At 40.6% G+C, this 23,235-nt stretch overlaps 1 protein-coding gene across 3 annotated transcripts in view; it reads right to left on the minus strand.

Annotated features, from left to right (window-relative positions):
- Window positions 1-2,976: 2,976 nt before the first annotated feature.
- Window positions 2,977-23,235, minus strand: part of xpo1a (exportin 1 (CRM1 homolog, yeast) a) — a 43,570-nt gene continuing 23,311 nt past the window's right edge. For 2 of the 3 annotated variants that reach the window (XM_085787358.1, XM_085787367.1), the window contains exons 14-25: window positions 22,744-22,925; window positions 20,289-20,445; window positions 17,939-18,102; window positions 16,939-17,073; window positions 15,524-15,707; window positions 13,721-13,827; window positions 12,676-12,870; window positions 9,056-9,224; window positions 6,691-6,825; window positions 6,416-6,575; window positions 5,242-5,338; window positions 3,342-3,550 (exon numbers count right to left, since the gene is read on the minus strand). In XM_085787358.1, coding sequence (XP_085643484.1) covers window positions 3,404-3,550; window positions 5,242-5,338; window positions 6,416-6,575; window positions 6,691-6,825; window positions 9,056-9,224; window positions 12,676-12,870; window positions 13,721-13,827; window positions 15,524-15,707; window positions 16,939-17,073; window positions 17,939-18,102; window positions 20,289-20,445; window positions 22,744-22,925 — 1,832 coding nt within the window. In that variant the 3' untranslated portion in view covers window positions 3,342-3,403. Of the gene's footprint in view, window positions 3,551-5,241; window positions 5,339-6,415; window positions 6,576-6,690; window positions 6,826-9,055; window positions 9,225-12,675; window positions 12,871-13,720; window positions 13,828-15,523; window positions 15,708-16,938; window positions 17,074-17,938; window positions 18,103-20,288; window positions 20,446-22,743; window positions 22,926-23,235 lie in introns of all 3 variants that reach the window. The other variant, XM_085787376.1, reaches the window with a different exon arrangement.

Here is a 23,235-nt window from a genome sequence, read left to right on the forward strand (position 1 = left end):
ACATGTTTTTATTTAACTAGGCTAGTTAAATCACAGTAGCATATAGTACTGATGTGTTGAACTTACAGGCTTGTTACTAAGTATATATTAATGATCATGATAAATAAAACTCCACCTGTCACACAGCTCCATGTTGTCTCTGTGTGGTGTTCAGGGACAGTCAGGACAGTCTGAGGACAGAGTTTATATTAATGCACCGTGACACTGTGGCAGGTCTCTGTCCGTCTTCACCACAGATCACAGATCAGCTGGAGGAGGAAAACTCAGCTGTTCTCTCGTGCGCCTGCCGTTTGTTTTGTTGTTTTTTTCCTCCATATATCAAGCTCCGGTAGCGACCTGCTGATCACCGGGCTGAGCTGCGTTCATGGTCCTACTTTACAACTCTCCAGTCAGTGACCTGGTGGCGGCTGTCCGAGTGCAGTCCGACCCCGTCAGAGGCGCCGATTCCGTGGATGCTCCTGTGTGTGTGTGTGTGTGTGTGTGTGTGTGTGTGTGTGTGTGTGTGTGTGTGTGTGTGTGTGTGTGTGTGTGTGTGTGTGTGTGTGTGTGTGTGTGTGTGTGTGTTAATCTCTCTCGCGCTCTGTTAAGATGAATAAATAGAAACCGCTGCGCGCTCTGGCGCATCTGACAAAAACAAAAACATAAATATGGTCCTGTACATGGCAGGTGCCAAACAAAAAAGACCTAAAATGACAGTGATTTTGTTTTGTTGTGTGTTGCCCGGTGTTGTTATGTGCGTAATGGGAAGAGCGCCTTTGCGCGCACACGGTTTGCTTGTGTAGGCAGAGCTCTGGTAGCTGATGTGGTCAATCATTTTCTAGGACAACTGAAGCTTTTTCCAGGACATTTGACTTTTTTTTCTCATTTTAGATGTGTTTTCCATGACCGGACAAGTGTGTGGGAACCCTGTCGGTGGTGTTTTCTGTTTTCTGTGTGTGTGTAAGAATGAGCGCGACACAGCGACGTTTGTAAAAATAGCCAACTTTATATTCTCAGAGTACTAAGACAGCTTTACAAACAGGATGATATGCCTCTTCCTCCTCATCCAGACCGCAGAGGTCACAACTTGTCCACCAGAGCGTTGTGGAGTTGTTGGATTGTGTATTTGATGAGTTTGATGAGGGAAACCAAGACATCCCATAATGAGCCTCTGTAGCGTAGCTCTGAGCAGCTTGCAGCTCTGCTCCGCCGTTCTAAAAACAACTTGCACCGACAATTAAAGGTAACGAACCTACTGCTACTGTATGAGTATAGGGATTATTATGGCAATGGGCCAATTTGCCAAAATGTTAAACTACCCCTTTAAGAGTGTGCCGCTTAATTTATTTGAATATTTTGTCTTTGTGCTACTTCCTTTAGTTTTATCTGTATCACATTTCTGTTACATATTCAAAATAAACTCTTCTTCCTGAAACTCTCTGTGTGTAAACCTTTAAAGGGATAGTAGCATTTTTTTAAAGTGGGGTTGTATGATCTACAAATAGCCCCTAAGTACTTTAATTGCAGTAGAAGACTCTCTGCACTCCTCCCGTTAGCAACACCAGCCCATAATAGCCCTGCCCAGAGATTTACAACATACAGTGTTGTGAACGAACCCAAAGAAACGGCCTAAAAAAAATGGAACTGTGTATTTTTTTTCCAGGTAAAACCTCTTTTAGGCCGTGAAAATAGGCCGTTTCTTTGGGTCTGTTCACAACACTGTATGTTGTAAATCTCTGGGCAGGGCTATTATGGGCTGGCGTTGCTAACAGGAGGAGTGCAGAGAGTCTTCTACTGCAATTAAAGTACTTAGGGGCTATTTGTAGATCATACAACCCCACTTAAAAAAAAAAAAATGCTACTATCCCTTTAAATAATAGTTTAATTCTCTCAGATTGATGTTGTTTCTCTTGTCCCGGCAGCTCGGTGGTGTTTTCTGTTTTCTGTGTGTGTGTAAGAATGAGCGCGACACAGCGACGTTTGTAAAAATAGCCAACTTTATATTCTCAGAGTACTAAGACAGCTTTACAAACAGGATGATATGCACACAGCAGCCGTCCTCCTCCTCCTCCTCCTCCTCCTCCTGCTCCTCCTCCTCATCCAGAACGCAGAGCGGTCCAACCCGAAGCCCCCGGAGCCACTCAGGGAGCCAGAGTTAAAGAAAAACAAAACAAAAAACACACACTAAACCACACCGACAAACCGAAACAAGACGACAAAACAAAACAAAAACAAAAAAGGAAGCAAAAGTCTTCAAACCTCCTCGAACGTCGTCACATTCATTCTGCGGCGCCGTGGAAACAGAACCACTGCAAGCGTCTCAACATCATCATCATCATATATTACATATTAACAAGTGGAGGAGGAGCGAGGGAGGAGGGGAAGAGGGGGTGAGGGGATTAAAAATAACCTTTAAAGGGATAGTTTGACATTTTAGCAAATTGGCCCATTGCCATAATCCCTATAGTCATTATAGCAGTAGGTTTGTTACCTTTACCCTCATCAAACTCATCAAATACACAATCCAACAACTCCACAACGCTCTGGTGGACAAGTTGTGAGCTGCACATTCACCACGCTATGAGATAATAACACAACGTTACCACACAGAGTTGTTTTAGAGGGAAATACAGAGACTGTTGATGAAAAACTGTCCCTGAAGGCAACACGCATCAGTGGTTTTGCATGAATTTCCCTCTAAAACAACTCTGTGTGGTAACGTTGTGTTATTATCTCATAGCGTGGTGAATGTGCAGCTCACAACTTGTCCACCAGAGCGTTGTGGAGTTGTTGGATTGTGTATTTGATGAGTTTGATGAGTTTGAAACCAAGAAACCCCATAATGAGCCTCCGTAGTGTAGCTCTGAGCAGCTCACGGCTCTGCTCCGCCGTTCTAAAAAACAGCTTGCACCGACAATTAAAGGTAACGAACCTGCTACTGCTATAATGACTATAGGGGTTATTATGGCAATGGGCCAATTTGCCAAAATGTTGAACTATCCCTTTAATTCTTTCAAACTTCATGCAACACGGCCTGAAACATGAAGCTCCGATCAGCAAAGAGTTAACAAAAGATGGCAACAGAACACGTTTTATATAAAATGAGTTGGTAGGAAAAAATCAAAAAAACAAAATAATAATAATAATAATAATAATAATAATAAAGTCACGCCGGGCGGGGTGAGACAACGGGGGAGGGAAAGGAGGGAGGGGGGGGTGAGGGTCTCATTTACATATTGACATTGATTTGGTCGACGTACAACCGAGTGCTGGGGTCGAGTCTGTCTGTGGCCCCTCGTTCCGTTCTTCTGTCCAACACACACACACACACACACACTTGAAAAGAAACCATTTGATCAACAGGAAGTGTCCTCTCCTCCTCTCCTCCTCCTCTTCTCCTCCTCCTCCCTCTCTTCCCCCCCCCTCAGTCACACATCTCCTCCGGCAGCTCGTGGGGGTTGAGGATCCCCGGCACCGACAGCTGCAGCTTGTGTTTCTCCTCGTGCGCCTGACGCAGCGACGCCTCCCGCTCCTCCAGGAACAAGTCCGTCGTGTCCTCGCCCGCAAACTCCTGCAGGAGGAGGAAGAGGAGGGAGAGGAGGGAGAGGAGGAGTCAGTTTACAAGTTTTAGCAGCAGGTTAAACTCACCTAGGGCTGGGCGATACGGCGATATTAGATGGTGAAGGATTAGAGCGTGTAGACGATCTGCCAAAGTGCAGAGATCGTAGGATCGTCTGGGGCTCATTCTATAAACTGCAGTTCTATGCTGCAAAGTGCAAACAAAGGACAATTACAAAGTTTACTAAAAGAGAAAACAACAGTTACTTTAGTTTGTGTCTTTATTTGGCCCTTTTCAATCAGCTATTTAGTGTTTTGATACTTAAAATCCTGTTAAAATGACCGTGTTGAATAAAACAAACAGTAATGTCTTCATTAATATTTTACTTATTGAAAGCTACCTTTTATGTTGCAAGAGTGCACTTTATCAGAGTGTTGTTTATGTTTACGTTGTTTGCACACGTTGGCAAAACTGCAACTATTTAGATTAAAATCTGTTCAGAAAGGTTCTTTGGCCTAAATTGTCTGTTTTTCTTTTTTTGATTTAAGATCGTGATGAAATCAAAATCGTGACTTCATTTTAAAAAAATCATGATATGATATTTTTGCCATATCGCCTGCACCCCTAAACTCACCTGAGGCCCCAGTCAGAGGAGCTGACTCTAGAAAGGAGGGTGTTTTTTGCCACCCAATCTGCAATCCAAGTCTAAGGCCCCGTCCCAATTAGTGATGTTCGATACCACAAATTTCCGATACTGAGTAAAATTCAGGCGATCCGATACCGATACTTTGTGCAAATGCACCTAATGTGCCTGGTAAATCTAATAAAATAAAATAAAAAGTACTGTATTTCAAGTCATAGCTTCCTAAAGATGCAAGACTTCAGAGTAACGTATATATTTTAAACTCTGAAGTATATTGAGGTAGTGGCCTCGTTTAGAATATAGCCGAAAATAGTGTTTCAACCACTAAAAAAAAAGAACATAAGTAAAATAATAAAACCATGAATTAAATAAGAAAATGATAAACAAACATATATTTTTTTTAATTCATGCATTCATAATATTATTCATAATTTTCCCACAGATATTCCAGACTTCATCTTCACTGTTTGTGGCACTGAAACAGCTCCACACCTGACTCCTTTCCGCTCCGCCATCGACTCCACACAGACTGACTTTGTGAGCAGCTTACGTGTTACGCACTTACTCAGGTGGAAGAAAAAGTAGTTCCTAGCCTACACAAGATCTGAATAGTTAAGTTACTTTCCATGTTAATGATATGCATAATAACCTCAAATGACTGAAGTATCAAAAGTATCGATATTTTCATTTGAGTATCTATTCTAGAGCATATACAGACCTGGTATCGGAAATATCGATATTTCAGTATCGATCTGCACATCACTAGTCCCAATACCTCCCCTAGCCCTAAATATTTGCCCTAACCCTATATTTTGCGTGTTCTCGTGTAGGGGTAGTGTGTCCCATTACTGTAGGGAGCAAAGGAGGAGTGCGATTTTGCCCTTAAAATCAACCCTCAAAATGTAGTGAGGTCCGATGTGGGCTTAAAACTAAGTGGAAGATGAAAATTACCCATGATAGCTATACTGTATATATCATATTTTTCACGCCCTATCACCGTTTAGACAAATCTGAAATGATTGAAGAAACATTACTATTTCTGTGTGTGCGTGTCTCTCACCTTGATCTGCACCAGGAAGTCCCTCAGGTGTTCTTTGAAGGCTGGGATGTCCTGGTTCAGACTGAACAGCCCCGTGACAAACACCTTCACCTGGGCGCTGCACACACACACACACACACACACACACACAGAGTCAGTACAGAGTCTGGACATATACACAACAGCAACACTCCACTTCTACATGACTACATTTCCCACGATGCTGTGTGACAGCTGGTGAACAGCAGCAGTGGATTTATTCTGGAGGCCTGAGTCTGACAGGGACAGGAACATCACCAAGGTTAAGTAAGAATTATGGGATGGAGAGTCAAAGTCTGACTTTTGTTTCATCTTATAGTGACTTTTTTATCTAAAACTTTTGACTTTTTATCATAATTTTAACTTTCAACCTCATTATTTTACCCACATATCTTATTATTGTAACTTTATATCTCATTAATATTAATTTTAATCTCATTATTTTACCCATAAATATATATAAGTTCATAACTTTACATCTCATTATTATAACTTTATATCTTATTATGACTTTATATCTCATTATTATTATTTTAATCTCATTACTATAACTTTCTATCTCATTATTTAAACTTTCTATCTCATTATCTAAACTTTCTATCTCATTATTTTACCCATGTAACTCATGTCATTATCTAAACTTTCTATCTCATTATTATCATTTTAATCTCATTATCTAAACTTTCTATCTCATTATTGAAACTTTATATCTCATTATTATTAATTTTAATCTCATTATTTTACCCATGTAACTCATGTCATTATCTAAACTTTATATCTCATTATCATAACTTTATATCTCATTATCATAACTTTATATCTCATTCTTGAAAGTTTATATCTCATTATCGAAACTTTATATCTCATTATTGAAACTTTATATCTCATTATTATAACTATACAGTATATCTCATTATTATGACTTTATAGCTCATTATTATATCTTTATATCTCATTATTGAAACTTTATATCTCCCTATCTAAACTTTATATCTCATTGAAACTTTATATCTCATTATTATTATTTTAATCTCATTATTACAACTTTTTTGTCTCATTATTTTGCCCATCTAACTAATTATTATGACTTTTAATGTCATTATCTAAACTTTAAATCTCATAACTATTAATTTCTATCCCATAATCGTGGACTCACTCCTGCAGGTGTGGGAAGGCGGTCTTCAGCAGGTTGGCGATGTATTCCTGGATGTGAGCCTGGTTGTTGGCGGCGCTGGCGTTGCTCAGGGCGACGCTCACCTTGCCCTCCTCCACCAGGTTGAACATGTAGGCCAGGATGGTGGCGTGCATCGTCAGGCCTACACACACACACACAGAAACACACACACAGGGAGAGAGATCGTCAGTTCGAGTCCCACCGCAGGACGCTGTGGTCGTGGCGGTCGTTTCTGAGTGGGGATGATGTCACCGTACCGGCGGTGTGCGACGTGTCCGTCACCACGGAGAAGATGTGCTGCAGCACGTCACAGAAGTAGGTCTGGTAGAAACTCTGAGCTGCTGCTTCCTCCGCCGACACGTTCTGCAGCAGCGTGTACAGGATCTGCAGACCTGCAACCAATCAACCAATTAACCAATCAATATATAAATCAATATATCTATCAATATATATATCTATCATTATAAAACGAAAGGTGAACTCCGGCGATCTGATTGGTTGTTAGCCGTGGTATAATGAGCATATACCACGGCTACTATTCTAAAGCCTTATCACAGCGTAGGCCAGGCGCGTAGGCAGGAGTGGGCCTGGCCGGGCCAGTGCCGCCCACACGAATCACTGGCCCGCCCGTCCACGTTTCATAAGAAGAAAAATGTAATTGATTAAATTAAATTAACTGCAGTTAATCGATCGTTTTCAATGGGAGTTGTTCTGTGATATATAAACAAACAAAGCCGACAGATGTGGATCTCTGTTTAAAACGTTGGTGCAGCGCACTGAGCACACAAGGGAGAGAGGAGGTGAAAAGAGACAATGTTACCTGTTGTATAATAGCTACTGGACTCAGCCATGTAGCACGGTCGCTAAAACACCTAGACCAGTGAGTAGGCTATAACGAGTCAAAAAGCTGCAGACACTGATAACTGATCACTGCCTGAAGAGTTTGAAAGCAGCCTCTAACTTCATGAACGCAGCTCAAACAGACCCGCTGCTTCAGCATGGTGACGCTTTGATACATACAGCGGATCTGCGCTGGTTTACCCGAGCTTAATTTAAAAAAAAAAAAAAAAGGAAAAAAGCGCTCCTCGCGGTGGAGCGGCGTTTCCTCTACTACAGCTGATCAGCTGACATGTGGTCAAGACGCAGCTACAGACCTTTATAGTCACAGGTGCATTTCGTTTTTATATGACTTCAACCTCAGAGCTCTGTCCTCAGACTGTCCTGACCTGTCCCTGAACACCACACAGAGACAACATGGAGCTGCCTGTGTGATTGGTTACTGAGTTTTATTGTTTATAGGTACAGTTAAATACAGTTTATCATCATAGTGGCAGGAAAGATCATTTCATCTGTATGTATCAAATATTAGTGTTGGTCAAGAGCTAGTTACAAAAAAAAAGAAAAAAGAAAAAACTTGTGCAATAAAATGGTTGACAGTGATGTGCGCTAGATGAAATGCACTGTCCTGAGAAAAGATGGCCCATCCGATTTTGTACTGGCCCACCCAAAATTAAAATTCTGCCTACGCCACTGGCGTAGGCTATCACTCCGCCTCAGGCACGTATGACTGGTATGAATGGAAGTTGTTGTCATGTATCCATGACAACGGACTGTTGCAGTCCCTAGCAAGAGACAGTTGATGATTTTACGATGTTAAAAAATGTAGTAAAGTAGTGTAATTGACATGTTTAAGGTGAACTTTCACCTCCAGAGGGTTAACAATGGTAATGTAATGTAATGTAATGGTCTCTGCCCGACTCATTGGGCTGTTTCTCTTCTTCGTTAGCACTTTTTGTCTCTGTTTTCTTCTGATATCCATAGATATACCTGTCACATTACCATAGTTGGTAACTTTTTATTTTTTGTAACCGAGAACTACCATTGTTGGTATTACATCTGCCACTGTTGCCTCTTTCATGTTTTACTTATTACCACTTTATTTATTACTATCAATACTGTGAATAATAATGCTGCTATGAGCACTTTGCACTTTGTCCACCACACATAGAGTATGACGGTCAACATCGCTGCTATAAGCACTTTGCACTTTGCCTACCTCATACATGTTGTTGTCTAAATGTTGTCCATTGTCAATCTGTGTCTGTTTATGCCTCATCTTTGTATAATAGCTTGTATTCTGTGTATTTTATTACTTTTATGTTATGTGTAGGGACTACAGATGGAAATTAGCTGGGAGCTAAATCTGGTGCAACCATCTTTTCATTTTTTCCTTTAAATGATTAATGTAATTGCACATTGTCCCTTAATAAACTAATAAACTAAACTAAACTAGAGGGGACTGAGCAGTGACAGAGGAAAAGACCAGATGCAGAGCTAACGTCTGGAGAGGTGGGACTAGTTTTTTCACAGTGAGGCTATTTTATTGGATAATATGTATTTCTGGTTAAATAAAACTACATGAAATTGATGCGTATCCCTCTTTCATATTGTCATTATTGGTAACCGTTTTATAAAAGCAATATATCACGACAGTCCGTGGTATATGCTCATTATACCACGGACTGGAGTGATATATTGCTTAAATATATCTATCAATCAACCATGTTTCTCTTGAGCAATGATTGTGAATAAAGGGCCAGTGTAACATGTGTGTGTGCTGACCTGTGTCGGCCACGTTCCTCATGGTGTGTTTAAAGGCCCAGATGATGGAGTCCAGGATGAGTTTGAACTGAGCCGGAGCGATGGACAGGAACGCCGGGAAGCACTGGGAGGTGGCGGCTTGGAGCAGGTAGAAGAAGTGAGTCCTGTGTTCAGGGAACTCCTCAAAGTCCTGAGGACACAAAAACACACAAAAAGTTTTTACTTTACTTCATTGATTCAGGCTCCAAAAATGGTAATTTCCTTTGTATCAGCAGCAAATCGTAAAAGTGGGATTTACATTAACAATCTATGGAATTTTACAGTATAAACCTTTAAAAGGCCGTTTTTTTCCTCAGACTCTGAGCTAGAAATCTCCACTTCAGCAGCACTTACAGACACCAAACCTTCCACTTTGATCCCTTTCTATATGCTGAAGGTTTTGACAGAGGGGATTCTTGATATATCATTCACAGCCTCATTTATACAATATTTTATTACTAAAAACATGGTAAAATCTGACTTTTTTAAAGGGCTGGTGACAGTAATTTCTCATTTACAGAGTGATAAAAAGAGATATACAAAGTCTTCCTCTGTAGAAACTTCTGACTCTAATATGTCAACAAAATAAAACAAGAATTTTGAAAGTAGCTTTATCCATTGTTCAGATTTCTGTTCTGGAAATGTATGCAAATTAGTACGCATATTTCATTAGATATTGCCTCATTTACATATTTAAACATAACATTTGACAAAACTTGTAATACAAAAAATATTTGTCTTAATGTGAGTGATGAACTTGGGAAGTTTCATGGTGACATCTGATAGTTTATATTCTTACCCTATTAAAAGTACGATTGCCAATAACAATTTATGGACTTTTACAGTTGTTTTACAGTGTTCAGATTTCTGTTCTGGAAATGTAGGTAAATCAGCGCATATTGAATTAGATATGGCTTCATTTACATATTTAAACATAAAATTTGACAAAACTTGTAATACAAAAAATAATTGCCTTAATGTAAGTGATGAAATTGGGAAGTTTCATGGTGATATCTGTTAGTTTATTTTTTACCCTATTCACCTCAAATAGTGAAACAGCGGCGCTTTTATAGCCGATTTTAGGTTGAAACTCTGAACACAACCTGGTCGGGGCCAGGGCCCAGTTGTTCAAAGGTAATCCAATCGGATTTTGGATAATGGATCGGATCAAATCTTGAAAATGGGTTGTTCAAAACCAAAAACGGATTCTGAGATCGGATTAGATCACGTAATCGTTTTGTGTTGTTCAAAACTTTTCAGTAGGATCGGGATAACTTTGATCCAAAAAATCAGGATTATTCTGATCCCAGCAGTTTGGTGGATTCAGGGGGGGATTACAGGAACAAAATGTGATTTAAATTAAATTCAAACTGGTCAAATAAACAATATTCATAAAGTAGAACAGTGTAGAACACTGTACAACAGTGATTAGTAAATAATGTTAAAGCTGGCCTGTGGAGTTTATACATATAAAACAATGTCCGTTACATTGCAGCCACTGCCAAACGACTTATTAGGATGATCATTGAACGCATCTCCACCACACAACAGTCCCTGGTTTACCCAGGAGCGCAATTGCCTCTGAGGAGCGACTTTCCCGCGCTGTCGCACAGGGAATTACGTATGCAACAACACGTTCGGATTTGACGTAGAGTTTAGAGCGCTGGTAAACAGAAGAGAAGAAGAACATGTTATCTTATTTTTGTCTAGTCTGATATGCAGCCGGTGGAAGCACTGACACTGCAGCCACCGGAGCGGAGGAGACCCGACGGCGGATTCGTCCCGCCCCCCTCCCCCCCGACACGCACCGCACCGTAACTGGAGAGATCCGCCCGGTGAGCGCGTTCAGAGTCGACCACCGTACCCCCCCTCTCGCTGACCTCCGCGGTCCTGGACCGCACAGGTACCAGGAGACCAAGACCCCCTGTCATGTCGGTCCTCCACCCTCTCTGATCCGCCGCTAGTTGCCAGAGCCCCGCGGAGCCCAGTCTCTCCCTCCTCTCCCACACTTCAGCACCTGTCCTGCTACAGCTTGGCTCGCTCCACCGTCCTTTACTTTTGAAGTAGCTATAACTAATAATAATGCAACGTATAGCCTAACTATACACGCGTATGAGTGATCAGAACAGTAAATTGTTTACGCTACTTTTAAAAGGAGTAAAGTCATTTAAAACGAGGAATGAGCCGAGCCGATGGGTGCAGCCCAGGACAGGTGCTGAAGTGCGGATGAGAGGAGGACAGACCGGGCAGGAGCAATACAGAGGCGTCTCGTCAGTCCTCGGCCGTCTTTAATGTCCCGAGACACCTCTTTCAATCCGTTTAAGGTTATTTGTTTGTGTTTAGGGAGGCTATATTTGCTTAGAATATTTTTTGGCAACCAGAAAAGCAATGTTTGACCTGGCGTGGCGGCGCCATCACACTCGCTCGCAACAAAAAAAAAGACAAGAAAAAAGGAAAGAAAAAACGCACTTACACACATTTTGGAGGAGGGAAGCGCGTCACAGCATCATTTTTATTAAATCATAGTTTTCTCTAAATTAAGACAGTGTGCGGGACTACTTTTCACCCAGCCCCCCCCCCAAAATGTAGGCCTATGTATAAAAATATGAAAATAAATTGCGTGTAGGCCTAGATATCGTTTAGGGATTTTTTTTTTTTTTTTACTAAACGTTTACAGTTTCATTCCGTGTAAACGTTTACACATGTATAAGGTCACACCCCTAAATAAATGCCAAAGCTGAATGACCACAACTTTTTTTTCTCTTCCTACTTCGCCAGTCACCTGGTTGCCTGGTTACCTGCACTTACCGTTCGGGGAGGGAGGGAGGGAAGGGGGGGTTCAACGTCATCGAACGGCGCAGGCTGACTGTTGCAGTAGCCTACTCGAAAAAAAACACGGCTGATGGCTCGTAATGAGCAAAGCTCCACAGGGCAGCTTTAACTTTTGAATATTCTACAACTGAAAAACTTTTCCCCAAACTGAATTTAATGAAATTTGAAGTTTGAATTTTAAAATTTGAAGTTTGAATTTTGAAATTTGAAGTTTGAATTTGAAACACATGGGGAAATATTCACAATTTCACTAATGAACTGTATATTTGCTTTTTTCAATTTATTTTAACAGTCCAACCAGATGAAGTCTGGCTGTTTAAAAGACATTGAAGAAACAACAAAGAGCACAGAAAACAATACATACACTCTGTTTTCAAATAAACACACTTTGAGGGACCTCATGCTGCTGTTCTACCTGTTGTTAACAGACCAATCAGCCTTCAGTGTGATGCACAGTCCCATCTAGAGCACTCATTATCCGGATTTGGTAATCTTGAAAATTTGGATTTGGATCAGACTGATCCAATCCAACTTTGCTTTGAACAACTGGGATAAAAGTAAAACAGATTACGTGATCCTGGATAGCAAAAAAGGGGATTTCAAAATCCGGATAATTGTTATCCAGATTACACCTTTTGAACAACTGGGCCCAGGTGATGTGCTAAGCATCAGTTACCATGGTGACGTAGCCTCCTTGGTAGCACAGGAGAGCCGTCAGACTCGACGTAGCACGCTAACTGACCGGCCCAGCAGAGAGCAGCTCCTCTCACCTTGTTGATCATGTTCAACGTGCACTCGAAGACGGCGTCGAAGATCTTGGGGATCTCCCCGGTGATGTGGACCCCCAGCTTGTTGACGATGGTCGCCATGGTGCTGAGGACCTCGGGCTCGCGGGCGGCGGGGACGTTCCTCTGGTAGTCGATGAGCACGGCCTCCAGCAGCGGGGGCACGAAGTTCTCCCCCACCTGGACACACACACGACGACGACAAGTTAGTTTAAACTGATCAAATCCTCATGTTACAGGTTTAGGAATTAAACTTCTGTCATCGAACCGTAGGCACGACAAGGTTTATGAACTTTCTAAAATAATAAATAATTTCACTTTTTGCTTTTTTTCTCTTTGTTTTGAAGCAGAAAAAACACTAAAGTCTGAATCCTGAACGACTTGAAGCTTCAATGTTTTACAAGTGTGAGTTTTAATTCTGTTCAAATGCAAAATAGTGATGAAAAGTTATTTCCCATTGTTTTTTACAGTTAGAATAAAACACATTGAGACGTTGTTTACTGTATTTATAATAATAAATGAACAGGTAGATCCTGATCTCTGTGGTTCCTGTTCAGGCTGCAGTCGGGTCAGAACATTAAACCTTGCTTCTACTTTAAGCTTTTTTGATTCATTAGAAACATTTAGGAAGGTTTCAGGGCTCCAGACCGCCCCTAAATGTTGAGACAGTGAAAAGTAAATTTTTCATCTAACCAGGAAATTTGCCGGGTTTTTTCCCCCCCTTTTTTAACACATGTGAAACGTAGAAGCAGCGACTCAAAGAATTTGGTATCTGTCATCACAGGTGTCTTCTTAAGTTGAATTACGCCCCTAAATGTTCTGCTGTTGCTCCTAAAAGTTTAAGTTGGGGGGGCCACGGTGTTCCTAGTGAATAAAGAGTTGGTCTTGAGCTCTGGGTTCTGTTTTTAAAGGAGGAACCAGGTGGTGACACAGTTGAATAGCGACGGTGGAGCAGAAATAAAACTGAGTACAAACAGAGCTGTAAATATGATATGATATGATATAATCAACACAACAGCAGCTGACTGACCATCTGGGGGTCGTTGGAGCGGCTGACCCAGCCTGAGATCAGCTTCAGCGTCTCTCTCTTCACCGTCCTCATGCTGCGGATCAGCGGCTGCTTGGTCACCATCTCACCTGAGGAGACCACACACACCGCCACAGGTCAACAACAACAACAACAACAACAACAACAACAACAACAACAACAACAACCACCACCACCACAGGGAGTTAAACTACACACAGATTCATCATCATTTCTACTGTGGTTCATCCAACATTTTTCTACTTTATCTGGATTTTGTTTCAGGTTAACTCTTCTGCAGAGTTCAGGAACAAACCAGAACTTTATTATTTTCATTATGGACAGTGATAACCGTCTATACCAAAAGTCACAACCACAACTTGGTCTTCTTTCATTTATATTATTCGCCATTTGCCGCTCCATACCAGAATATATTTATTCATTTTATACATATTTATATTTTTTATTTTGCAGTCGCATATTTACCCTAACTGTATAATTCACTAGTTACCTGACTTTAAGTCCCTAGCGCCGTCTAGCCATGGTGTAACTCCGGTTTGCCCGCATCAATTTTAGTCGCGTTTTTTGCTCCATCAGGACAACGATTTAGGGGTCAAAAATGACCGGAATTCTCCTTTAAGTTCCTATTAATACAGGACTAATTTTATATATGTTTAAGTTGTTGCAGTTGTTGTGTAACTTTGTTTTTGTTTCCGTGCGAGTTGCGCTGATCTGCATAAATGGTTCCGTCGTTATCTTTTCTGGAAAGTGACGCGTTTAGGAACCTTTACGATTAATTCATTGCCCCTAGTGGCAGGATATGGGTATTGCAAAAGCGCCCAGAAAACTCATTCACTCCAATGTGTGTGTGTTGCCCACTTGCTTGTAAATTGATGAAAACGGCCGTGTTTTTGTTTTTAGGTGTCTTGGTCATATCAGATTATACTTACAATTTGTTTATTACAAAATGTAGATTGAAACATTAATGTAGAAAACTGTCTGTTTTTTATATATGTCTAAGTTGTTGCAGTTGTTGTGTAACTTTGTTTTTGTTTCTGTGCGAGTTGCGCTGATCTGCATAAATGGTTCCGTCGTTATCTGTTCTGGAAAGTGATGCGTTTAGAAACCTTTACGATTAATTCATTGTGACGTTTTATACTGTGATTAATGGTGAAAACAAGTGATCATGAAACACAGACACGGACAGACACAGAGAGAGATACTGCAGGGTTCCTACAGCTTAAGCCAAGTTAAATTTAAGACTTTTTAAGACTTTTTTAAAGCCACTTGAAATGAAATTTAAGACCGACTTCACAATAAACACAAATGCAGAAAAAAAACACCACATCAATTACATTTTACCCACTTCCAAGGTAAAGTGACTGCTACATGAACATTGGATTGTGTCTCTTTCCAGCTGTCCTTTCAAAATAAATGCATAAAAAGTCCGGAAAAAAAACAAAACACTGACTCGGGAGCTGGTGACGGTGAGAAATTTAGCGTTGACGGCCGCCACTAACTTCTCTATGTCGGAATGTTACCAATTATTTTGAGATTTGAGACTAATTACAACCATAAAATACCACTTACCATGTGTTAACATTTTTAAGACCTTTGAAAAATTGATTTAAGACATTTTAATGCCAATTAAGGCCTTGTTTTTAGATGAATGAATTCAATGCCTTTTAAGACTTTTTAAGAAGAAGAACCCTGTTTTAAGCGCCTCAGTACCCCAGTACCAATCTAGTACCGGTATACCGAACAACCCTAATCAACAGACACAGACACACAGAGAGAGAGACTGACCGTTGGTCTGCACGGCGGAGGAGATGTTCTCGCTCAGACACTTGTAGACGTTCAGCATGTCCAGGTAGATGCGTCCCAGCTGCACCACGAAGGGATGACCCACGGCCTTACACGCTCGCACGTTGGTCTTCAGGATGGAGCCCAGCTGGCGCACCGTCTCCGCGTCCTTCAGGATGTCCACGTTCTACGAGGGGGGGACACACAGAGGACGACACACACACACACACACACACACACACACACACACACACACACACACACACACACACAGGACGACACACAGGGACACACACACACACACAGACAGAGAGAGTCAGAGTCAGTCAGAGCAGAGAGAGTGGTGACACCTGACAGGAAGCTGCTGTGGGAGGAAGAGGAGGAGGAAGAGGAGGAGGAGGAGGAGGAGAAAAAGGAGGAGAAAGAAGAGGAGGAGGAGAAGAAAGAGGAGGGGGAAGAAGAGGAGGAGGAGAAGAAAGAGGAGGGGGAAGAAGAGGAGGAGGAGAAAAGAAAAGGAGAAGAAAGAGGAGGAAGAAGAGGAGGAGGAGGAGAAAAGAAAAGGAGGAGGAAGATGAGGAGGGGGAGAAAGAAGAAAAGAAGAGGAGAAGGAGGAGAAACAGGAGGAGGAAGAGGAGGAGGATAAAAGAAAATGAGGAGAAAGAGGAGGAAGAGGAGAAAAGAAAAGGAGGAGGAAGAGTAGGAGGAGAAAGAAGAGGAGGAGGAGGAGGAGAAACAGGAGGAAAAAGAAGAGGAGGAAGAGGAGGAGGAGAAAGAGGAGGGGGAAGAAGAGGAGGAGAAAAGAAAAGGAGGAGGAGGAGAGGAGGAGAAAAGAAAAGGAGGAGGAGGAGAAAAAGGAGGAGAAAGAAGAGGAGGAGGAGAAAAGAAAAGGAGGAGGAAGAGGAGAAAGAAGAGGAGGAAGATGAGGAGAAGAAAGAGGAGGGGGAAGAAGAGGAGGAGGAGGAGAAAGAGGAGGAAAAAAGAAGAGGAGGAGGAGAAAAGAAAAGGAGAAGAAAGAGGAAGAAGAGGAGTAAGATGATGATGAGGAGAAAAGAAGAGGAGAAACAGGGGGAAAAAGAAGAGGAAGAGGAGAAAAGAAGAGGAAGAGGAGGAGGAGAAAGGAGAGGAGGAAGATGAAGAGGAGGAGAAAGAAGAGGAAGAAGATGAGGAGGAGAAAAGAAGAGGAGAAACAGGAGGAAAAAGAAGAGGAGGAGGAGAAAAGAAGAGGAAGAGGAGGAGGAGAAAGGAGAGGAGGAAGATGAAGAGGAGGAGAAGAAAGAGGAGAAAGAAGAGGAAGAAGAAGCTGCAGCTGTGTCGTCCTCACTGTCAGTGTCAGGTGAGTGTGATGTCACAGACAGGAAGTGAGGTCACCTGTCAGTGTCAGGTGAGTGTGATGTCACAGACAGGAAGTGAGGTCGTACCTTGGTGGCCTGCTGGATGATGCTGTCCCACACCTGGTTGGGCAGCAGCATGTATTTCTCTATGAGCAGCTCCTGCACCGCCTGGTCCGTCTGGGCGCCGATCATGTAGCCCACCGCCTCGTAGAAGGTGTGCACCTGAAGGGAGGGGGCGGAGTCAGAGAGAGGAGGAGGGGGAGGAGTCAGAGAGAGGAGGGGGAGGAGTCAGCTCACAGTCGGCCATATTGGAACGGGCAACTTGCTCTGACTCTGGCTGCAGTTACAGTGCAGTAGATAGGTGATCCAGTCATCTGCACTAAAAAAACGATTCATAACTCTGTGAAAAATAAATCAGTATGTAGCTATTACTTTAAAGGGATAGTAGCGTTTTTTTTAAGTGGGGTTGTATGATCTACAAATAGCCCCTAAGTACTTTAATTGCAGTAGAAGACTCTCTGCATTCCTCCCGTTAGCAACGCATTGTTGTGAATGGACCCAAAGAAACGGCCTATTTTTGCAGGCTAAAAGAGGTTTTACGTGGAAAGGCTGCAAAAATAGGCCGTTTCTTTGGGTCCATTCACAACACTGTATGTTGTAAATCTCTGGGCAGGGCTATTATGGGCTGGCGTTGCTAACGGGAGGAGTGTAGAGAGTCTTCTACTGCAATTAAAGTACTTAGGGGCTATTTGTAGATCATGCAACCCCACTTTAAAAAAAAATGCTACTATCCCTTTAACTACTTGCATAATGTCACTATAATGTTACTTTTACAAAAAAAAGTACATGATTAAAATGATCGGTGATTTTAAGTAGCTGCATCATAACTGCATAGACGTTCATAAAGAATCAAACCGTTTTGAAATCGGACAAAAACTGAGTAAGTTCTGGTCATTATAGCAGAATATGCACCAGAGGTTTATATATATATATATATATATATATATATATATATATATATATATATATCTATGGGTTCGACAGTCAGATCAAACAGAGCGCGAGGGGCCGGCGGCGGGGATCGAACCTGCTGCGGCTGCAGGTCACAGATGATGGTGTTGATGTTGTTGAGGATCTCGTCGATGAAGGGCATCACCTCGCCCACCTGCACCTGCACAAAGTGGCGCCGGCACTTCTGGGCGATCTTGATGAAGGTGTCGCACGCCATGTCCTGAACGCCGTCGTGCGTTTCTATGACAACAAGACAAGACAAGACAAGTCAGAACAAACTTCACTATCAGAACAGGACACAAATTATTCTAAAGACGAGAACATTCGAAGGTGAAACTGACGTCGAACTCGGTCCTTCTGCAGCGTATCATTAATTTTCATTTTTGTGAAATAAAAAACAAAATAAAAAACTGTACGGTAGCTACACGCTCACGACAGGTGACAGAGCGTCAGACGGCAGAGTGACCGGCTGCTGACGTGTTTTTTACTGCCATGTGATATCGATTCGAAGAAATATGACCATAGCTGATTATCTAAACCGATCTAAAACTTATCGCGATCCCTTACCGAGATCGTTTTATCGCCCGGGTGTAGCTATAACTGCATAGGTTCAGCTGACTCGTTATTCTCTGCTACTCTTAATCCAGTGTATGTCTTGTCCAATTGGTTAATTGTATGGGGTACAACTCTGTAATTTTTTTTATATTGTATATACATATACTTATGTATCTCAATTCCATACAATAGTGTGTACATAATACATTTATGTATACAAACTTAGTGCAATATTAGACACACATCTGCATGTGCAATCGTGTGCCATGGGCATAGTGCAATTTAAGTCAATCCTGCACTTTATTGGGGCAATGTGCAATCAGAATAAATGTAATCTTGCACTTGTCACTTTAGCAAATAGCACTTTAATTAGCACTGTAGCACTTCATAACTGTTCTGTAATCTCTTGGTCCCCTTAATACTTTTTATACGTATGTTGTTCATGTCATATATATTTGTGTAAGATGTCAAGGTGTTATCATGATGCATTGTTCTATTGTCTTAGTTCTGCCTCTTGTGCTTTTATCTTCATTGTTTTTATGTCTAACATCAACCTGCCAATGGGACTGGGGATGGAAATTAGCCACTTGGCTACAACCCCACATATTTACACAACAACAGTGTTCATCAATATGTAGCCTACTGTTCCCATTTAAAAAAATAAAAAATAAAACTGAGACTGAAACAATAATTGGTAGAAACTGCTGCACCATCACACTGCTGAGTGTTGCACGTGCAACATTTCTCACAGAACTCACAGATGATCAGCAGCTTTTTGCGTAGTTTAGAGAGGAGAATCGCACCAGCGTATTCAGATGTCAAAACACGTACAGGTTAGTGTGGGACCAGCTAACAGTCCATGTGATTAACCCTCTATTGCATGAAATATTACTAAGGCATGGTAAAAAATGTTTTGCATGTTTTTATTACTTAAAATTGTCTAAATAACAGAAATATTAAAAAAAAATCTTAATTTTTTTGTAAAGGGGGGGTCGTTGGTAAATTGTTGCCATATGGCAACAATATGCAATCGTGGAAAGTCCCATAAAATCAACATTTTTGACCAAAAACTAATTTTATTTAAAGTAAAACTCAACAAATACATCTCATACTCAACCAAAACTAACAAACAAACAAACATTTATACAATAAAAACATTGTATAATTTCAACAGTTATCTAAAATGTCTGAGAACCTGGAACCTGGAACCCGTCTCAATGAAGTACATTGAATCACTCATTTTATTTCATTTCATTCAGTTATCTAGAAGATATAAGTGGAAGTCCATTTAGATAATATGTTACAAAATACCTTGAATCACAAAATATGAAAAAATATAATGTTTTTACCTTTAAAATATAAGAAAAGGTCGTAAACATAGTCTCAGGGTGGGTTCATGCTATGTAAGTCAATTGGACTCCACTGCGTTGAATGCACCAGGAATTTTCCATATTTGCATACTGTTGCCATATGGCAACAAATGTATTTTAGCATATTACAAAAATACTATTACATCAAAACTGAATTAAATGTTAAAAAAATAAAGTTTACTTTCCCCAGATAGTGATTTCAATTTTTTATTTGATGAAAACTTTCCAAAATTCTGAATAAAAGACAGTCTTCGGGAGCCCCGCACAGTGATGTTTACATGGCAGATGTCCATGAGCAAAAGGGACTGGCAAACAGGATATCTTGGTCATTTGACCTCATAAATTGTATGTCCTTCAAAGTAAAAGCCCCCTTTTCACACCTAAACACTATGCATGTGATATTGACGTTCTACAGTCCCTCACTTTATCTTTTCCTGTTGTGTCGGCAGGGTTTTGTTGTTTCTGTGTGTGTGTGTGTGTGTGTGTGTGTGTGTGTCTCACCGTGCATGAACTCAAACAGCTTGTTGACGACGGTCTTGAGGAACTTCCAGTGAGCTCGGAGGAAGCGCGGATACTGACCCACGATGTACATGATGTTGGAGGCGATGATGGCTTTGTTGTCTTTCCCTCTCTTCTGCTCACACAGGCCCAGCAGGTCCTAAACACACACACACACACACACACACACACACACAAGTTACTTTACCCAAAAAGTAACTGAGTTCACAACTGAATCACTACATTATAAAAGTTACCAGTTACCAATGTTCAAATATGTCAAATTCCTTGGACTCGTTGGACTTTTCCAACTAGATAATGGACTGAAAAGAAGTGTTTGTATATAACGTTCACTTCATTTAGCAACGTCACTTCTCGAGTCAATTAAAGTCAGATTTTATTGTCAGTAACAGTAACGCTGTTAAAACTAGAGGCACTAAAAATAATAAGACTATTGAGACACTACAGGTGAATAGGGTAAAAAATTTTACTAACACATATCACTATGAAACTTACCAAGTTCATCACTTACATTGAGACAAATATTTTTTCTATTACAAGTTTTGTCCAATTTTATGTTAATGAGGCAATATCTAATTAAATATGCGCTAATTTGCATATACTGTATTTCCAGAACAGAAATCGTAACAATGGATAAAGCTACTTCCAAAATTCTTGTTTTATTTTTTTGACACATAGAGTCAGACATTTTTACAGAGGAGGAGTTTGGATATCTCTTTTTATCACTCTGTAAATGGTAAATGGTAAATTGTCTGTATTTATATAGCGCTTTACTATACCTGAACGATACCCACAGCGCTTAATGAGAAAATACTGTCACCAGCCCTTTAAAAAAAAAGGCCAGATTTTACCATGTTTTTAGTAATAAAATGTTGTATAAATGAGGCTGTGAATGATATATCAACAATCCCCTCTGTAAAAACCTTCAGAATATAGAAAGGGATCAAAGTGGAAGGTTTGGTGTCTGTAGGTGCTGCTGAAGTGGAGATTTGAGAAAAAAACGGCCTTTAAAGAGTTGTACTGTAAAATTACATAGATTGTTATTCGTACTTTTATGAAAATTGAGGATGTGATGCATCGAAATTCATCATATAATCGTAATGGAATTGAATCGTGAGGCCAGAGGAGATCATAACGGGGGAAACAGTAAAGTTTTTTGATGACTTATTTTGTTCTTCCCGTCACCATCAGTGGTGAACAAATAATGTCAAGCACAACTGTATAGATTTATATTTTTATATTTAAAATGAATCATGTCAATCGCAACTGTACTGTATAGACATATATTTTTATATTTCAATGAATCATGTTAATTCCAGCTATATAGATTATATATAGAATCATGTCTAACCCTGTAACTATGTAAATGTACTTTTCCTGTTATCTAATCAGGGTTCTTACACATTTGAAATTTCCAGATTCCATACTTTTTCCAGACCCTAATTTCCAGACTTCTCGGTTAAAAAAAATCAAATTATTTGTGATATTTGAGGAAATAGATGTGCATGATATAAAAAAAAGCATGCAATTAATCATTTGTTTCTGAACGTGTATGCCATTATGTAACCAAGTCATTTCCTGGAGATTGTAGCTATAGGTATAATAGCACATACAAAATAATGAACCCAAATAACTTCAGATGAGACCAAACCCAGATAAGTATTAAGATAAATATATTTCCATACAATAGTTTCTATTTTCCATACTTTTCCAGACCTGGAAATGTATAAAAACAAATTCCAAACTTTTTCATACTTTCCATACATGCGTAGGAACCCTGTCTAATGGTCCTCCGTCTTTTTGGACTTTTTAAGTTAATTTGTTCAGAAAAAGCAAAAATCTTCGCACATCCACTTCTCAGGCAGGTGCGTCGGAGGGCGACAATCAAGTCCAAATTAGAAAAAGAAGAGTTCCCGCACACATGGCCAACTTGCTGAATTTATTATGCAACGTTTCGGTACTAGACCTTTTTCAAGCAAATGTTTGCGCCACCACAGGAAGCCATCTTAAATAGGAGTGGCTGTGTGACACAAACCAATCACTTTCCCACACGTCTGGATGTGAGGAATTCAAATATTAAGTATCAACATAGAAACAATAGAAACAGCATCAATGTAGTACAAAGGTAAAGAGCAATGAATATACAATAAATACTAAGCTGCCGTGACTGGATACATTAGGTCCTAATGGAAGGTAATAGCAAATAATCACAGTCAGAAACAATAAATACGACAGATACAATAGAAAAATAGAAGACAGAGGGACTTGCAATAAAAAGTGTGCAAGGATACAATAGAAATCTTAAGTTAATTTGTTGTATTGTTTTGAGGACTACGGATGTAATTTAGCACATTTGCTGAATCCGGTGTATTTAATTAATTAATATGCACTGTCCCGACCAAATAAACAGATAAAGTAAAAGTAGCGGCGCGCTGACCTTGATGACGGTGACCAGGAACCTCTTCTCGTCCTCCTCGTGCATGGCGCCGCTGATGGAGCCGATGGCCCAACACAACATGTTCAAGTTCCTCCACGACCACTCGGTGCCGTTCACCTGGTTGTGGAGCTTCTCCGTCATGATGCGCTCGGTGTCGGCGTAGTCCAGGTGAGTCAGGTACACTGTGACGGGACCGAGAGAGAGGGAAGGAATACATTTTATTTAAAAAAAAACTTTATAAAAGTTTCACTGTTTTGTCTTTATGTAAAGCACATTGAGTTGCCGTGGTATGAAATGCACTGCTATATAAATAAAGATGCCTTGCCTTGTCTTGCCTAAATAAATAAACGACAATAAAACTAAACGAGTGAGTGAAGGATGGACTGAGAAGTGACAATGACACATTGTTGAGAGAGAAGAGAGTGAGAGAAAGACAGAGAGAGAGAGAAGAGAAAGAAAGAAAGATAGGAGAGAAAGAAAGACAGAGAAGAG

Source organism: Trachurus japonicus, chromosome 1 (genome assembly GCF_045865225.1).
Source record: "Trachurus japonicus isolate A0001 chromosome 1, Traja_1.0".
Classification (NCBI taxonomy): Eukaryota; Metazoa; Chordata; class Actinopteri; order Carangiformes; family Carangidae; genus Trachurus; species Trachurus japonicus.